The sequence below is a fragment of the Netta rufina genome (genome assembly GCF_964035555.1).
Source record: "Netta rufina genome assembly, chromosome: 2".
In the NCBI taxonomy this organism is placed as follows: Eukaryota; Metazoa; Chordata; class Aves; order Anseriformes; family Anatidae; genus Netta; species Netta rufina.
The window spans coordinates 138647629-138666976 of NC_140124.1; the positions used below are offsets into that span (position 1 = coordinate 138647629).

At 40.7% G+C, this 19348-nt stretch overlaps 2 protein-coding genes across 2 annotated transcripts in view; one reads left to right on the forward strand and one right to left on the reverse strand.

Moving 5' to 3' along the window:
- Positions 1-433: 433 nt before the first annotated feature.
- On the forward strand, positions 434-7287 carry DCSTAMP (dendrocyte expressed seven transmembrane protein; the record flags this gene model as incomplete). Its single annotated transcript, XM_084282858.1, has 3 exons — positions 434-1459; positions 6208-6528; positions 7197-7287. The coding sequence occupies 3 exons, from the start codon at positions 434-436 to the stop codon at positions 7278-7280; spliced, it is 1431 nt and encodes a 476-aa protein (XP_084138984.1). The 3' UTR covers positions 7281-7287.
- A 10050-nt stretch (positions 7288-17337) lies between these two features.
- The window catches only part of DPYS (dihydropyrimidinase), a gene marked incomplete at both ends in the record, with an annotated part of 30386 nt that continues 28375 nt past the window's right edge, over positions 17338-19348 (reverse strand). The window contains one exon of the mRNA XM_084281911.1: positions 17338-17412. Within this exon, the coding sequence (XP_084138037.1) occupies positions 17338-17412 (75 nt within the window). The remainder of the gene's footprint in view (positions 17413-19348) is intronic.

Below are 19348 nucleotides of genomic sequence, written 5' to 3' on the forward strand. Positions count from 1 at the left end.
TTTGCTGCTCCCCAAAGTTTCAAGCCACGTTGCCCTGCATGGGGTTTTATAGGGAGATTCTCCTATGGGGAGTTTCCACGCTCCCCTTTCTGTCTTTCTGGTGCTGCTGTGAAGCAAAGCAAGCATCTGAGGGGAAGCACTGAGGGCTGAGGTAGGCTAGGTAACCTAAAATTACAAAAACACTTTGAAAAGATAGAATAACTTTTATAATCATCTCTTGATGTATTTACATATGTGATACCGAGGACTAAGATTTGGGACTCATGTGGGGCAGTTCAGCACCCACATGAGTCAGACCTACATTTTTTGTAACGTGAAGCAGTCAGTCAGTTAAATGCACTTTATCAATAGTGTCACCCTGTAACTAACAGTATTTTCGTCTTCCTTTCTTTCCAGGTTCGGCCACTACAGTGTCAGCCACTACCAGAAGGAGATGCAAGCACTTGTCTCAACAGCCCAGGATGCCTGGAGAGTTTTTGTATCAGAAAGGAAGCCAGGCTGGAAGTATCTGACACAGCTCTTTGCTGTTTGCTCTGCAGTTGGCTTCCTTTCAAGCCTTCTCTTCTTCCTTGGCATCCGCTTCTCCCTGGCTCACCAGCCTCTGGGTCCCTTACTGGTTTCTGGCCTCATCTGGATCTCGCTTTCTGTCGCGCTCTGCTGTTTCAAGCACCTGCGCTGCTTCAGTGCCCTGTTCCTTCTCTCCTGTGGGCTGCGAGAAGGAAGAAACGCCCTTATTACTGCTGGTACAGGTGTCGTGGTGGCTGGCAATATCCAAAATATTTTTCACAACCTGAAGGTTCTGGCAGACAGTATAACCTGCCATTTAGAGTTTGAGCAATTTCAGTTGATAAAATATTATGTTGAGGCAATAAAATGGATTTATGAGGAGGCCAAGCGTTCCACTAAACTGCCTAAAGATATACTGTTGCTAAATCATGAGTTTACAACATCTAATTCAATTTCAGATGATGCATTGAAACAAGAGCTAAATGACACAAAACAAGAAATACAAAGAGTTGCTAACGAGATATCTTTTATGCTGACTATATTGCCCTATATAGGCCAGAAAGTACTGCCTATAGTAGGGATTTTTCTAGTTTCTTTTGGAACTGCTCTTTTTATCAAAAAATTTGTGGGCCCTCATGGTGTCAAGTTTAAGAATACTTATATCACAAAACAGTTCATTGCATTTGATGAGCTTCAAAAGCAACAGCAAAGACCAGGCCTTCTGCCACTTAACAAAAAAGAAAGAAAAGATTATGTGACAATCCCATCTTTCTGCCTCACAAGGAAGGAGAGAAAACACATACAGTATTTTTTTCTCCCTGTAATTGTTCATCTTTGCATCTGGCTTCTGTTTGCTGCAGTAGATTATTTGTTTTATTGGCTAATTATTTCTGTGAATAAACATCTCCAAGAACTACCAGATCTGGAGATTCAGATCAACCTCTTCCAGCAAGTAAGTACTTATCAGTACTTTGTATTTCTCAGTTTAACTTAGTGCTAAACATTTCTCCTTCATTTTCAGCAGCTGCGGGAGCAAAAGCACAGCCAACAAACTGTCATTTCTTCCACTGCACTGTAACTCATACATTTGTTTCAAAAAGGGCCATTGCCTTTATAGATATGTATATTGGATATAACCAGACAAGTCTCTGCACTCTTGAAAGTGTCATCATATTTCTCGAGAATGGTTAATATGGGAAGAATGGATTTAATATTTATATATGTGCAGAGAAAACAAGAAACATAAAATTGGAAGCTCACAATGATGATATTTGTGAAGTACCACTTTTAAAGTCAAAATACCACTCTAGCATTGATGTAAGAGATGACTGCCTTTCCTTAGCTGAGCAATGTGAGGAGATCATCACTTCAGAAGGCATGGCTGCATACACACAAAATAATAACAGATTGTCGAATCTGAAGATTTTTTTTAGGAGGAACAGCAGTGGCATGGATAACCATAATTAGGTTAGAAGGGATATCTGGAGGACATGTAGACCAACCTCCTGCTCAAAACAGGGCCAATCTCAGAGTAAGATCATATTGCTCAGGATCCTGTCTGGTCCAGCTCTGAATACCTCCAAGGCAGGAAATTCCAGCACTGGAGTGGGTGACGTGTGTGGTGCTGCATGGGCCCAGAAAAGTTGCCCCCTTTGAGAGCTTGCAAGTTCAGGTTTAAAGTATTTCCCAAAGGCATATGCATAATGCATTGTGATATATGTTTTTTTATTCTATCAATCTTTTCTTACATAGCATATTCTACTACCTCCTCTTAGACCTCATAATAACAAGAATGCATTCTCATTTCTCCCCATCCCCCAAAAATTCATCTGCCAAAAGCAGATCCAGAAAATAAGATTCCTAAGGTGCTAAATGAAATAAGGGCATATCTCAAAATTACAAGTTAGCAGAACAGTCCATTGGCAGAGAGATTCCCCTCCTCACTTTTGCATATGTGATTTTTTGTGTCTCTGAGCTGGCTTCCTCACACAGACCACTTTTTCTGTGACACACAGCTAAACCATTCCAGGCTTTGCTTTCTGTGTTGTGGCAGTCTGTTGGTCCTGTTGTGTTCATCTGGTTGGGACTGAACCATGAAGCAGAAGGAAGCCTGAGGCATGGGAGCACTTCAGGCAAACATGACTTGCTGAAATGAGTTGAAATGAAGTCAGATCTTTGGCCAGATTCTGTCGTAATTCAGACATTGACATTTTTTATGACATATCAAAATATCAAACATTCCCATGGGATAGAAGTTAAATTATTGAACAGTTCTACATTAACAAATAGTGGAGAAATTCAGAATTTGTGTGGCAGACATAAGCCAAAAGTTCCCAAGTTGTAACAGTGGAAAACCACTTGCTTCCAAAAGGACAGAGATTGCTAACTTCTAATTGATACCCAGACTTTCTTTAAAGAAAGTAGGTGCAAAACTATTGGATCGACTTTAGCTGTTTGATCAGCATGTGTAGGTCAGACCCAACCTGAAGAGGTCAGATGACCATGCAAAGCAGAGAAGCTTTCATCACTTCCTCAGTCAGTCTAATGTGAGATGTATTGTAAGGACAGACTGCTATGCATGCTAAGGGGGATGTACCCTTCATACAAACCCTGCTGCTACACAGCAGCTGTGCTCTCACATCACCAAACCAGATGTAGGAAATGGTCCTGGTCTCCTGGGATATGTTCCTTAAGAGAAGAAGGGTCCAGGAGAGCTCATTGATATTCAAAATCCACCTCCTCCAAGCTCAAGAATGGTCCATCCTGACAAGCAGGTAATCAAGCCCCTGACAAAACTCTAATGTATAAAAGAAGCATAGAAGATTTGGAAGCAGGAGCAGGAAACCCAAGAGGAATACAGAAACATGGTCTGATTGTGAAGGAATGGGGTCAGGAAAGCCAAAGCCCACCTGGAGCTGAAAGAGGTAAGGCAGGTAAAGGGCAGCATGAAGGATTTGTAGGTCTAGCAGCAGAAGAAGAAAGAGTAGGGGAAATGTAGGCCAACTCATAACTGCAGTAGGGATCCCAGTAACAAAGGACGTGGAAAAGGCCAAGGTATTTGATGCCTTCTTCAGCTCTGCCTTTAGTGGGAGGATCCCAGGCCTCCGAGACCAGAGAAGGGAAGTCTGGAGCAGCAAAGAACAGCGTATTATGCATTTAGTAAGGCTTTCAACACTGTCTTTCACAATACCCTCACTGACAAACTGATGAAGCATGCTGTAGATAAGTGGATAGTGAGTCAGGTGGACTGAAAACTGGCTGAACTTCTGGGTTCAAGTTTCCAGTTACTGGTACAAAGCCACTAGTGGTGCTCCCCAGAGCATGATACTGGGACCTGTACTGCTAAACCTCTTCATTAATGACCTAAATGGAGGGACAAAGCATAGTCACAGATATCTGCAGATAAAATTAAACTTGGAGGAAGTACTAAAACACCAGAAGGTTCTGCTGCCACTTCTGGAAAGGCTAGAAAAATGGGCCAACAGGGACAGCACAAAATTCAGCAAAGGCAAATGCCATGTCTTGCATTCCTTGGGGAGGAACAACCCAATGCATGAGTACATACTGCAGGCGAACTGGTTGGGAAGTAGCTTTGCAGAAAACCTTCCTGGTGGTCCTAGCAGGCACCGGGTTGACGACAAGCTCATAAAGTGCCCCTATAGAAGAGAAAGGGCTATCCTGTGCTGCACTGCAAAGTGCTTCCAGCAGGTTGAGGGAGGTGGTCCTTTACCGCAGCTCAGCCCTGGTAAGACCTTTCTGGAGTGCTGTGAACAGTGCTGGGCTCCCCAGTACAAGAGAAACGTGCATATACAGGGGTGATTTAAGAGTCGTGAAGATGATTAAAGGACAGGAGTATCTGTGGTACAAGGGCAGGCTGAAAGACCTGGGGCTGCTCAGCCTGCAGAAGAGGAGGCTCAGGGGAAACTTACCATGTGTCTAAATACTTAATGGAGTTTGCGCATAGAGAAGAGGGAGCTAGGCTTTTCTCAGTGGTGTCCAGTGAAAGAACAAGAAGCAATGTGCACAAATTAAAGGAAATTTCATTTCAAAGTAAGAATAAACCTTTTTATTGTACAGGTGATCAGACACTTGACCAGATTGATGAGAGATGTTGTAGAGTCTCCATCCCTGGATATATTCAAACCAACTGAATAGAGCCTTAAGCAGCTTACTGTAGCCTCAACTATCTTCCATGTATTTCTGTATGTGTTTTCACTTGTGTTTCTGTCCTTACCTGGAGGACAGTCCATTATCATGAGCTGCCTTGAGGGTAATCCAAGTCAGGGCTAAGAAGGAACTGATTCCCACCACTCATTGATTTAGGGCTCAATCCTGACCCTGCCGGGCTGATTCATGAGTTCTGTACCATGAATTTGCTCCATGTGCAGTGCTCACTCATGTGGAGAACTGCTTGACTATCTCTAAATCCAGAAAATTATGCCATCATCAGATAGTTTCTAGTTCCCCATTGAAAGCTAGTCACACTGAAAAATAAAATTTAATCTTCACAGATTTGTTATAACAAGCCTCAGGGTTACTGATTTCAGAGGAAGAGCCTAAAATGCTGCCTGGGTGAGCAGGACAGACTCAGCAGTGTCTTGAGATATTTATTATAGGTACAAAGAGTTAAGATCTGCACGTATTTGTACTCTGCTTCATATTGAGTTCCTAAAGCAGTTTTTCTTTGCTTATACATTGATTTAGTTAAGGAATGCAAGGGAATGAGATAGATTGGAACAAGACATGGCCTATTTCCCCTTAATTTTCCACCAGAAAGACATGGGTGGCATACTTTTGGGTACTGGTTTATCTAACAATTTTCTAACAAAAGTATGCGGCCTCTGTGAGATGGTTAGAGAAGCCACAGGGAAGAGCTATGTATACCCTCGATATAGTCAGAGGAGAGGTCTGGATGACTCAGGGTTCTTACTCACTGAGCAGAAAGCCACCTGCCAGTATGAAATCCCGGTCCCAGCAGCAATATTTAGTCCCTCTCATTCAGCATTTCAGTCTATAAGCAGTGCCAGTCATCAGCTCTTCTGAGCAAAGGCACCTAATAGCAGATGAGAAGTGGCTTTGTTTGTGTGATGACCCTGTAGTCAGAGCACCTATATAGGTAGATGTGGAAGGACTGCTGATCAAACACTGAGCCACAACCAAAGGAATGAACATGCTCTATGCTGCTATTTTACTTAGTAGGAGCAAAGGAAGAAGGAATGACCCTCTAACAGAGGATCTGAGCAGATTCATGAGTAGGAACATATTCATAAAACCGTAGAATCGCAGAATGGTTTGAGTTGGAAGGGACCTTAAAGATCTAGTTCCAACCCCCCAGCCATGGGCAGGGACACTTTCCACTAGACCAGGTTGCTCAAATATTAATATAAAATATAAAAATACAGAAAAATAAAAATAAAAAATGTTAAGCCACTACAACCAGATAAAGTTCTTTTTTCTGCCAGATCCACTGAGAAGGTAAGTTCTTAACAGTCCAAACAATGTGCCAAGAAAAATGGTGAAAAAGCAGTCTGAAACATTTTAAAAATAGCTAATATATTATTATGACCAGTCCTTCATAGACAATGGATGTACTAAACAATTAATGGTCCTTTGGAAATCTGAATATCCAATAGGAGAAATATGAAAAAAGGAGGGAACCTGTACTATAATCAACTCTCTTTTTTACCTTTTCTTGTACAGAGGAATGAGAACAACTTCATCATTGGGGTGAGAGAGTTTATTGTAAAGAACGATCCTTTCAAGATCTCCCTGTTTAAGCATGACTGCATCCCTCAGCCAGAGCTCTATCTTTCCACGACATGGATCCAGCTTGGAATCATCATCATTTTCTTAATAATTTCTGGGTTATTCTCTGGCCTCCTGACCCAATTTAAAATACTTGTGTCAACCTCGTTCTATCCTGATGCTGAGATAAAACGGATACATTATTTGCATGCAAAATTACTCAAGAAAAGAGCAAAGCTACAAGAGAAAACTGCAAAGAATGTGTTTGCTAGAACGGTAAGCCATCAGCATGAGGGAAAAAAGTCTCCCTCGCTCAGTATTATAGCCAGATTCATACCCAGGAAGTACTTAAACACTTCTTAAGTTCAGTTACGTTCTAATAGACTTTTTCCAGTGCTTGCCTGCAGAGGCCAGAGGCAAGAGATGGCTTGCCTATCCATAAGCTTATATCCCATGGTTGTTTGGTTCTGCCCTTCAGTACACATGTAACAGACACAAAATGGATGCACCCAAATGGCCATGAGCTGGCAAGAAAATACTCCTCAGACTTAGAGCTCTCCAGAGGATAAACTTGATTTTCATGAATGTTAAGCACCTCCAGCACAAAGTATGTTCCTACAGTCTAGTTAGGAAATGTTAGGCATTTGTGGGAAGCCCCTTAATGTTGAGAAAGTTGCAGTTATTTAGCAAAATGAAAGATATTATATAATATTTTGCCTGCAAAAACATTCACCCCATACATATATGTACATATGCAGTAATGGAAACATAAATACGCATGCATATATTTATGGTAAATCCAGGCAAACACCTGCAGACACATACATATTTTTTGTTTTATTTCTTTTTAATAGATTTCAATACTGACTATACAGGATGTTAGTGTCTGGGTGATCTCTAACTCAGTAATACTATGTCTTAGCATTGTACTTCTGTCTTTTCAGGTCAACTTTTGGTTTCCAATACTCAAGGCAAGAGAGGCTGTGAGGAAGAAAGAAAGGACTATGGTACATGACAATGTGGTGTGAAAGAGACAAAGTGAATCTTTTGATAAAGCTGAGATGCTGGAGCTCCACAGGGTCCTGTGCATTGCACCTATCATTCCTGAAAGTATTTTCCTGAAGTATTTCAATCTTAGAGCATAAAAATAGGATCACAGGCTAATGGTCAGCAGTGTTTTGGAAAAGAAGCCACAGGAGATAGCATGCTCTCTACCACAGAGAGCTCTGGGTTGCATAAATAGTCATTTCTCAGCTTGGGATTTGCATTGTCTGGTTCTTTAGATAGCCATAGAGGGTTTGTGTTTTTGTGCAGAAGGAATTGGAAGCTTGGAATGAACTGAGCTTGGAACTTTTAGGACTACAGAACAAACCTCTTTTGTTTGAGCTAACAGAGGACATGATGGAAGCAGCAGGTTTGTCTCCACACTTGCCAGACACTGAAAATGGAAGACAAAGCAGAGGCTATCCACTTGCTTTTGGGCTGGCTGAGAACTTCACCTAGTGGACTTACATGTTTCTTTCCCATCCCTGGCTTTATACACTTGTTCCAGACACTGTGGCTGTCTCTTCCACAGGGCCAATGCTCTATGCCCCGTCAGTCTCCTACCTCAGCTGAACTCTTCCCCCTACCTCAGCTCCCCCATTTAATTTTTCCTATTTTTCTCTCAGAAGTTTCTAACTCTAGTTTCCAACCCCTCTGACTTCCTCACTTCGTCTTATCTCCAACTTTCACATGTTGGTAGACTGTAGCACTAGTGCAGCTTGTCCCATATCTTTGATCATTATGAGAGAGGTAATGTGGCATGGGCAGAAGCAAGAAAGCTCATAAGGGTGAGAATACAAAGGAATCGGGTGCAGTGGATGCAAACAAGCTTGTTTTGAGTTGTAAGGACATACAAGCAGAGTTGAGCAACCCTTTGAATCTTGCAGTCTGGAGGAATTTGCAGAAGTGACAAAAACTGGCTTAATAATGGTGCTAAAGGCACCATTGATTTCAGAGAAACAAAACTGAGTCCTTTGCCTTTTAAACTACCATTGTTGATGTAACCTTCATATGGCATAAAAATAGAAAATCATAAAGGCGTAGGAATAGTTTACTGAAATGGTACCAGAGTTTTAATGTAAAACTAAAAATCCCCCCAAGATATAGTGTATTCTTGATTTCCAGCCACTGCCAACTTCCTTCTTTAGGTTGCATAAGATTAGCAAACTCTGTTCCTCTGTAATAAGTACACGGTCCCAAGACAGCCATTGATAGACATTTCTATTGTCTGAATGAATAAAGGCTTTAAAACTTTCTAGCAGCAAGTGTCAGAAGTTATTTTCTACATGAAAAACTGAAAAACACAAAATCTGGAGCAAAGCAGACTCGCTGTCAGTGGAAGATGATCAGGTGAGAGAGCACTTAAACTGGACACGCTTAAGTCCATAGGACCTGCTAGGATGCACCCATGGGTGTTGAGGGAGCTGGCTGGTGTCATTGTGATGCCTCTCTCAGTTATCTTTGAAAGGTTGTGGTGATCTGCAAGAAGTACTGGACGAAAGAAAATGACACTCCAGTCTTCAAGAAGGGCAAGGAGGAGGATCTGTGAAAAAAATGATTGTTCAGCCTCACCTCATCCCCTAGTAATTCAATGGAGCCACTTCCCCTGGAAGCTATTTCCAAATATAACAGTGAGGAAGATGACTGGTACATCACCTAAGCATAATAAAAAGAATTTTACTTTCAGAGTGGTCAAACACTGGACAGGGTGTCCAGCGAGGTTATGGAGTCTCCATCCTTGGAGATGGTCAGAACACAACTGGAATGGCCCTAAGCAACTCAGAGCAATGGGGCTGCAGCATATGATCCCCAGAGGTGGCTGCCAACCTCAGCGCTCTCTGACTCTGCAACTGTAACAGAAACCACTGCAGAAACATCTGTTAATTTGTGAATGTTCTGTGCCGGCACTAACACGCCATCTCAGAAATATAACCATCACACTCATATTGGAGTTATGCACTCGAGTAGCCTAATGTACTGTTTGCCTCAGTGAGCATACATGTGAGTAGACACCTGTGTGCTGAAGGTGAGCTGCATGGCAGGCAAAGGAGGTAAGTTTGCTCTTCTCTGTCTCCCTAAACCTGGGGTACCAGGAAAAATGGTGTATTCTAAATCAAATTTGCTTTCAGGGCCTTGAAGACATTCGGATTCATCTCAGTGGTAGAACAGTTCTTGCCCTGACCTACAGCACTAAGTCTATTCCTTCAGCTGCTCTGTGGTGGAGAAGAGAGAAAGAAATACCCACTAAGCTGAGGTCCTCAAGTTGTGCAGATGAAAATGCAGGCCTGTCTTTCCCCTGGCATTACACACAGACATACTTCTCATCCTCTATGGACCTTAAAAAGTTTTTTCCTCCCATTTGTTTCTGTCTTCTGAGCTTGAGAAGTTCAGTGTCTTGTTTATTTTCAGTTGCCTCCTCTGCATGTTGCTCAGCTATTCCCTTCAGCCTCTTTGTTTACCATAATCCTAAACCACATGATTACATTGCTCATTTTTCTTCTTAAAAAAAAAGAAAAAAAAAAGGCTACAAGTTACAATAAAAAGACAGTATTCCATCCACAATTATTTCAGTTCCGCAATTATTTCTGTTCCTCTTCTTGCCTACCTTCTCCTCACATTTCCTGCATCTTATTTTGGCTCTGTTCCCCTGTCTTCATCATTCAGAGTCCTCTTTCCTCTTTTGCCATGTTCTCTTCTGCTGCAGTAGATCATTGTTTTCCACAGATAAAAAGCATATATATTTTTTTTTCTTTCTGCTGAGAAAAAGTGAACTACAGGTACATTTGAAATTAAGGGCTTTATTTATTCATTTATAGGCTTAATGGAAAATTTTGACATCTTTCCTCTTACTGGGCAGTCTCTCTAACCACTGTAGGGCTTGTCAGAAATGTATCACACACCACCAGCACTCAAAAGTCCGAGGAGAAGTCTGGAGTTGACTTTTGACTCATTTATCCCTCTCCTTCCCCCAGCTCACAGCAGAACTCAACTTCCTTTTAAAACACCATTCACTAGTGTAGACCTTGTTTGATTTACTGTGAAAAATCTGCCAATTGGATCAAATCTGGTTTGCAAAATTAATGAAGGGCTGACCTGATTGTCTTGTGAAGATAATTCAGAGAGACATGCTAGCACTCCTGACCCTCCTGATGCACAACACAGACAAGGCCATTTCCTATCAACCTCTGTGCTTATGGAACTCTCCTCATTACCACCCCATACCCCGAATTTGGCTTCCTTCATAGCTAAGATGAAAGTGTAAAGGCTTTTTTTTTTTTTTTTTTTTTTTCCCATGCTGGGATTTTGTTGCAGCATTTCATGTGTGCAGCTGGGTGTGTGCTAAATCAGAGGCTGCATCAGAGGCTGCTGGATTTATGACTGCTTTCACCGTGGTCCCTGCCCTGTCAATATTGTGACATTGATTCACTTGGTTTTCATCATACAACAAATAAGAAAAGAACAGTCAAACCCTTTCTTCTAGTTCTGTTTTACGTCGCAAAAGGGGGAAAGTGAGGATCAAAGGATCACTGTTTGCTCCTGATGAAATAAAGCCTGATAATGAGGATGCTACTGCCTACTTAATGACCACAGACTTCAAAATATGCGAATAGGCTTCATGCATGCTGTACATAAGGGTAGCTTTCTCCTTGTGTCATTTCTGATACATAATACCAGCCCTGCCCTCCAGCGGCCCAGTAAAGCTACGCCTCAATATTTTTGCTGCTGTCTGCAGCAATCTGCCCGTGCTTCAGGCAGGAGTGAGATGTGCTGCAGGTGCTTGTGCTACAGACAGGAGCTCTTCCAGCCATGCAAGGACAGCCAGCAGAGAAGCAGGCAATAAACCCGTGCTGGCCATAGGAGGATTTCTGGAAAACTGTGGGGATGAAAACAATGTCAGCTATGCCAGTATCAAATCTCATTAAGTGCTATTTCCACCCTGAGAATCATTACTAGAGAGAATGGGGTACGGAAGATTTCTGGCTGGCTGGGGAGAGTGACAAAAAATAATAATTAAAATAAATAAATAAATAAATAAATATACATACTTGTAAAGGGAAATATATATATATATATAATATTTTTTTCCCTTTACAAAGTATTTGAATCTTAATCTTTCTGTACAAGAACAGAGAGAAACCACCAGAATCCCAATGAGAAGTGCCAAGCAGGGACAAGGTTGTTCTGTATTTCAGCCTTAGCAAAACAGATCCCCAGCTCCTCTATCTTGAGATCTAATGTTTCAGAGAAAAGGGGTTTTAAGGCAGCAATGCCACCTCTCAAAGCAATCAGAGATAATCTATTTTAGCTGAGTGACCAAGGGACGGAAAGAAGGATAAAAGAAATCAAACATTTTTCTCAGTAATGGCTGAAGACAGCTGAGGAATGTGCCTAAATGAGGCAGGATTCAAACATCTGCAGGAAAGCAATTGTTTTACTTCTCTGTAAAGGCCCGAGGAAACTGTGTGGGCTGCAGAAGTCATCTCTAAACCAGCTCTCCAAGCCACTGTGGTGCAGTCTTAGGAGAACAGTTACAGCACAGACCCAGCACAATTTTGTGCAAATGTAATTTGCAAGTGATAGCTGAGATGGGGTTGTAGGACAAATTCAGAAGCCTTGAGAGGGTACAGAAACTGAGGCAGGACTGAGAAACTATTCAGTACTCCTTCCACTGCTTCAGTTTGTACTGGGTCTGGCTGGAATGTTAACTTTCCCGGCAGCAGCCCATACAGTGCCGTACTCTGTACTTGTAGCTGGAACAGCAGTGTTATCACACCAGTGTTGTGTCTACTGCTGAGCAGCAGTGGCACAGCATTGGGCCTTTCTCTAACCCTCCTAGGGGGTGGGCAAAAAGTGAGGAGAGAAACATCACTAGGGCAGCTGACCTAAACCAATCAAAGGGATATTCCATACCATGTGGTGTCACACTCAGCAATAAAAGGTGGAAACAGGAAGAAGAGGGGAGGGGTGGGCTCTCGTTGAGAAGACGTCGGTCCTCCTCTCGAGCACCGGCTGCGTGCGTTGAGGCCTTGCTTCAAGGACGTGGTCAATCATCGCTCATTTGTGGGAAGTAGAGAGTAATTTCTTTCCTCTGCACTTCCATATAGCTTTCATTTATTTTGTTTGTTTGTTTTCCTCCCTTTTTCCCCTTTTCCCTTTTACTTCCCCTTAATTAAATTGTTTAGTTCATGGTAGTCTTTATTTAATTATTATAATTATTTCCCTTTAATTAAATTATCCTTATCTCAACCCGTGAGTTGTTCTTTGCTTTACTTCTCCCCCTCCTCATCTAAAGGAGGGGGAGTGAGAGAGCAGTTGTGGGGTTTAGCTGCCCAGCACGGTAAAACCACCACACAGTTAAGGAACTGTGCTGACATAAATGTGTTTAATAATCATATTTCATCCCAAATTAACTTGATACCTACCAGGAAAAAAAAATCTTCTACTATTCTGGCTCTGCTGTCAACCATTGCTGGTGTCTTGGGGATACAGACCTGGGGAGTTCCAAAATTATATCCCAGTGAAGATCCCACCATTATAGTGTGCCCATCATATGTGGAAAAAGAACAAAGACTGCAGGGATTTGAAGTGTGACAGTCTTAACTTTGGTAGTAGTGTCTGGATAGCACAACTGAAATTCTTCTGATATCACATTTTTTCTTAAGGGCTATTACTAGGCATCTTATTGCAAATGGCAGAATTCATGTACTAGGGCCAGCATGTGCCATCTGAAAATAAATGCTCATGCATTTCACAAACCTGACTGGCATCAGTAACTTTTTATGCTCAAGGATGTGTAGATAAAACAGATGCTTTGGTGTAAGTTCAGTACACATTGCACCAGTATTTTTTTCCACACCTGAACAATAATTAAAACAGTCATTGTATTTGAATAGTAGGCATTTGTTAAGAACAAAATCCAAAGGATTCTCCCTATAAGGAGTATAAAGCATGACACAGAGCAGAAAATAACAACTCTTTGCTAATGGTACAGGGAGAAGTTTTCTCATTTCTTATCTAATAAAAATGTGTAGGAAACCTTAATAGATTATGTACTTGTTCCATGGTTAATATACTTTCATGATTTAGAAAGCTCAGTTTACATAGTGGGTGTTTATATAACTCATAAAACTACTTGCTGCTATCATACTGTGAAAACATCCGTTTTTAGAAAAATCGCTACCTTTGTTCCTTTGGGCTGTAATGATTTGCAGTTTTTTGTATCACTTTCATCTCAGTAGAAGTCCCAAGAGCCAAAGGACATTTAAAAGTCCTGGGCACATCCACAGTATCCAAAGGGCTGGCAGCCTTTACTCCTGGGTTTCATTTCTGTGATAATTGAGTCATTGTTGCCTTGAGCAACACACTTAAGCCAACACTGGATGTTAAAACAACAGGCAACTACACATTTTCAACTTCCTGAGTGATTTCAGAGCTCTGAGCATGCATAGTTCTCATCAGTGGGCAATTATTATATTTATTTGTCTCACAGGTATACTATGCAATTGCAAGGCTCTAATAATTGTTAAACACTGGAAAGACTGCATACACATTTAAATTACCACTAGAAGTAGAAATGTATTTTTTCTCCTACCTGATTTTTCCCCTTTTCTCTTCTCAAATTTCTTGCACTCTTGATGAAACAAAACATATGCCAGGCATCCTTCTTACCAGAAAGTTTCAGTTCTGAGAGGCAAAGAGGAGGTGAATGAAAGGCAGCTGCAGGGTAGACATCTGCAGATCACTCATGCTGTATCCTCTTTGTAATCAGCGGAGACAAATTGGCATTGCAAGAAAACTACTCATCTCGTCCCAAAGGAGAACAACTCTGAACAGGTTCCTCTAGTCTGTTTTAGATCTTGCTGCAGGGATGAGTAGTGCAACACCTCGTTCTCTTTGTTGATTACAAAGAGAGTCTAGACAACAAACTCGGACAAAAGCCATTGCATTGCAGAAGTCTACACCAAGCAGTGAACCCCACTGCATTGTAACAGTCATTGTGATTGTGTTGCATGCCCAGTTCTGCTGTTCTGTCACCCCAAAGAATTGGGAACCTGTGGTAGCTCTTCCTGATCATCTCCACAATTATCCTCCATCATCATACAAATAAAAGTCTCTTTTGCTATTTAGAGGAACAAGAAATACTGAGATACAGTAGGAGTTTGTTTCTTTTTCAAGTTCATACATCATTGTATGCCTATAGATCTAGAAAGAACTACAAGTCTGCCTTCCACTGCCAAATTAAAAAAAATAATAGTGATTATCATATGCTTTCTGTGTATGTCTTACAAAGATGAATTTCCTTCTGTGCCTGTTTACTTTATGGGTTACACAGAAGTACAGTATAGTGCTGTGGTCCTAGGCATGAACCTAGGGATAACACTTCTACATATTGAACAATAAAATCCCTGTACAGATGTTTTTCTGTTCACCCCATTTCTCTCTTAAATATTTCTCAGGGACAGCTGCTTAAAAATAAGGGCTCTTGCATGTGAAAGTGCAACTTTAAACAGAATTTGAGGTTTCAAAACCTGTCTAGACATGGTAACATGCAGGTTAAGAAGATAAATTAATTTTTTTTTATTTGTTTGTTTGTTTGTTTGTTTTTCATCAAGAATCCTACCATAGGATTACCAAAAAAAAAAAGAATAAAAAAAAAAGAAAAAAAAAAAGAAAACAGACCCCCACAAAGTACGATTTACATTGGGAATAAACTCACTTTTTCAATAAAAATAAATAAATAAATCAAAATGCATTATTTTCTGGCCATGGTAACCTAACTTCATAAACCTTTAACTTATGAATGTGAGTCCTCCATAAAAGCCAGAACATGAGTTCACCAGTGTGGTTAGTATAGATTTAACCACACAGGTATAACAAAGTAAACGACCATAATAATAAACACGTGGCTGTATAGTTGGCAGTATTCAGAACTCCTTTAAAGACAGGGGCAGGGAGATGTAACAGCAGCTCTGAAAGAGTGACAGTTTCCCTGAATCAACATTTTACTGTTCCTGATCCCTTCCAGAATGGGGAAAAGAAAAATCAAATCCAGTATCTGGTATGAGAATTCTCTGCATCTCTAAATACAGAGATCTTCCTAATAAATGAATTACAGAATTAACATTCATGTCCTGTGAGCTAACAAAGCAAAAATGTCAGCAATATATTTAAAGGACACTGCTCATTGCTTTTATTTTATAAGTTAACCGATGCCCTCTAAAGACAAATATTAAGTAGAACTGCCCCCAAATCTACACAGTTTTAAGAACCTACAGACATGCTGCCACATTATAACTGTAATTATTATTTTACTTTTACGCCATTTTCTATAAAGAGCTTCTCAGCTCCAATAATAAAGTTTCTTTTAAAGAGAAATTGCAAGGCAACATTCATGCAGGAAGCCCAGTATGTTTATTGGTTACTGATGTTTCATGCTGGCTCTTGTGAAGTTGATTGTGAGCTGACTGTTGGAACCAGCATGCACTGCTTTGGTGAGGACAGCAGGGTCATTTTCATTTGCTTTTATCTACAGAGAAGAAAAAGACAATATGATATAATCTTTCAAAAGAAAATCTCTGCTTTGCAATTTGTCACTCAGAGAGGTAATAATAGAGAAAGAGTGCTAGGAGCTAGAAAGAATGATTATTTCTCCCTCACTCTATTGCAGCTTTAGCCTTTAGTCCTCTCTATTACAAAAGCTTTCTCCCTTATGACAGAGGAAAACAAATAGCACGCTGCACTCTGTTGCTGCTACTGATGCTCTAGATGAATTTCCCTGTGAGGGTGCTTTAAAATAATAATACAATGAAATGTGGAAAAGCTAATTTCACCCTCCCAGCACTGCAGATTTGTTCCTGTCCTCATTAATTAAGAACAGACCAAGAACAGACCCATTTTATGTGAGGTGAGAACTGGAGCTTTACATCCATCTACTGGGAATTTATTTCTCAAGCTAGCTGATCTCACTGTTGGTATTTATATACACACAAAAATTCAGACCGGATTTTGTCATGCTTACTGCCACTCACCATACCCCCGACCCATATAATCAACCCCCTTACCGTAGCAGAAAAATATTTCAGCTGCAGTTGGCATACAGCAGCATCATGCCCCAGTTGTGCTTTCTGAAGGTCGTACCTGTCTGTTTTTTTTTTTTTACTGAGGCTTTTCTGCAGCTTGTAAACAGTTAAAGAGTGAGATGCTGTTGCCCAGCCCTTCTCACTAGCTGCCTTTTGCCACCCATGTGTTGCTCAGCACTGGTCCTTGCTAGGTTTTTCTACGAGACAGTTCAATTCACTATGCCAACAGAAATCTAACCCAGAAAAAGGAAGTTAATTGTTTTCTGTTGGGTTATCAAGTAAATCAACTCAGAGAAGGATCAACCAAGCACCAGGGCTTACACATTTGAGGGAATGTCAATAACCAGGCTGTGCACTGTGGACACTGGTGAGAAGGGAGGGGGTGATGCTGGGTGTTACTGCACTGTTACCAGCTCTGAGCCTTATAGCAGCTCAGCCATCCATCAGATCACAGCTGGCTTTGACTGCAGCACCTCTACTGCATGAAGACAGATGTTGTCCTTGCAATACCAATCTCTCAGCTTACCCCAAACAGCTCAATTGATGGAGATTTATTGTCTGTAAGAAAGGAACACTAGAGAATATAATTTTTTACATCAAACTCTTTCTGGCTTTTCTGTAAAACTGTAAGCCTAAGGCTTGTACTTTTACTCCTGCTGTTTCAAAAAGGATGGCCTAACTGAGCTCAGCTTTTCTGTGGGCCTTCATACCCGCTTCTCAGTTTCACAGTTAAAATTCATTTGTGCTCTCAGTGGAAAGTTTTATATGGGGTTCCAGTTGGAAAGAGGCTTTCTATACCTGAGCTGCCACTCATTTTTATGAGAGGGCTCATTTCAGACAAGCCTGTCACATGTCAGAAGGCCTGCTGCACTTTTCTTGAAATTTCAGAGAAGCATTAAGTAGTTTTCACTAATCAAAATAGACAGTTACCTGCAAGAACCAAACCTTGGGAACACAGCTATTATTTTGGTGTGACGGGTGTAATTGAGACCAGACCTGTATATGGTGCTCTCTTAACAGGAACCGGCTGACAGACCTGCAATAAAGCATTTCAAACCTTTCAGTATTATATTGTCTTCTTGTAATTGCTAACTCTACACAATAAAAATAGCAATCCTGATATAACCCAGCTTTGAATGTTATGCTACCCAACGATTCCATCAAAATTTTCTTTTGAAAATGTTCCTTACACTCAAACTAAAATGTTCAGTTCTCATCTTTCATCAGGAGGCAGGTGGTTCAGTCTGTTCACTGTAACAAAAGAACACTAAAACCATTTTTCTAACGAGTAACGGACCATGTTTCACCTCATACTGTTGATGCTTCTGCCTCCCTTCATTCAATCATTTCTTGGAGCAGCAAAATCCCAGAGATTACGCCATATAAATATATTAAAACAAAACAAAACAAAACAAAACAAAAACACTTATCTGCAGTATTTGCTTCTTTCCATATATATGTATATATATATATTAATTTGGCTACTCATCAGGGGATCCCAGGGGGAAGAGGTACAGAGCAAGCTCTCCAGAATAGCTGACTCACTGCCCATTCACACTCTAAGCCTGTTCTTCATTAAGGTAATCATATTTCCCAGTGATGCTCTTAGTACAGATAAGAGAGTTAAATGAACATCAATGAAACAAAGCCACTCCTATCTTCCATCCACCACCCCAGCTGCTGACTACAGGAGGTTGAGCTGGTTGAAAAGTCACTTCTGAAAACATTTTGCACTTGATGTTTTGGTTATGGAAAAATTCTCCCTAGCTTTTATCAGAAATAGAAATGACAACATCCACTGAAGACTTTTAGAATTCTATGATTGCCAAACTCATCTTAAATTTTAGTTTAGTTTTGGTACTAATCTTCTCGCATGGGATATGATGCCTCAGCAGAGATGCCAGGGTCTGGAGTCACAACATAGCTATGCTTGAGGAAGCACCTAATTATCATTTAAGAACTGCATCATGTTCTCTTACATGAAAAGGAATGTCCTAACATTTTGCTGAAGTAATGCCAGTACAAATCTGGTTTCAATAGCTAGCTTCTGTTACCATTACATGGAATTTATTTTGCATTTAAAGTTAAAGGGACCAACATTGCACAACAAAGAAAGTGCAATAATAATAAGCATCCCTCATTAACAAAGTACCAAACATTTTTAATGCCTGGTGGATTAAACAGATTCACAGTCACATTGAACTTCGTGTATGACAGATCCCACTGAAGACAGACTCAATGGGTGAGAGGAATATAACAACAAGAATCTATCCAGATTAAAAATGCAGAATAATTCTACTGTAGAGGAGGAGTTCTCACTGTTTAGCTTGTGACAATCTTATCCTGAAGCTGGCCATGGAACTGTATGGCCTTTGGAGCAATTGTTTCAATTCAACCAAATGTCTCATGGAAAGGGAAGATCTTTTCTCCAGAAAAATTCACAGTTTGGGGTACTGGTTCACTCATGCAGTAGGCCTGGAAAGTCCAGGATTTTCTTTCATTTCTCCCACAAACATGAACCTTCTTTCACACTGAAAAAGTGTGACAGATTTAAATGAGAAATTTGGTTTCATAATAAAAGTTAATGTATAATCAATATAGTCAGATGCTGACCAAATGCAAGTGAAAATGCCTCCAATTTGTCTAACTTACACTGATTGGTACTGGTTCAAAAATGTATTCTTTTATGCTTGGAAAGCCCAAATATGCAATCATCTGTTTTCTGTTCTAAGTTCCCAGGGAAAAACTGCATGCTCATGAACAGACTTCCCTGCCTATCCACTGAAGTGTATTATGCCTATCATCTTGCAGACAGCCCCCACCAGCTACTGGGAAAGTGCTGTCTTTGGAGGAAAGCCTCAGCCATTTTGACATGTCTTTTGTAGTCCAACAAGACAACAAAGGGATGTAATGCACAGTATTATCTTAGAAGTATCTTAAAGAGCCAGATCTCACATGAATGCTTGTCTAAT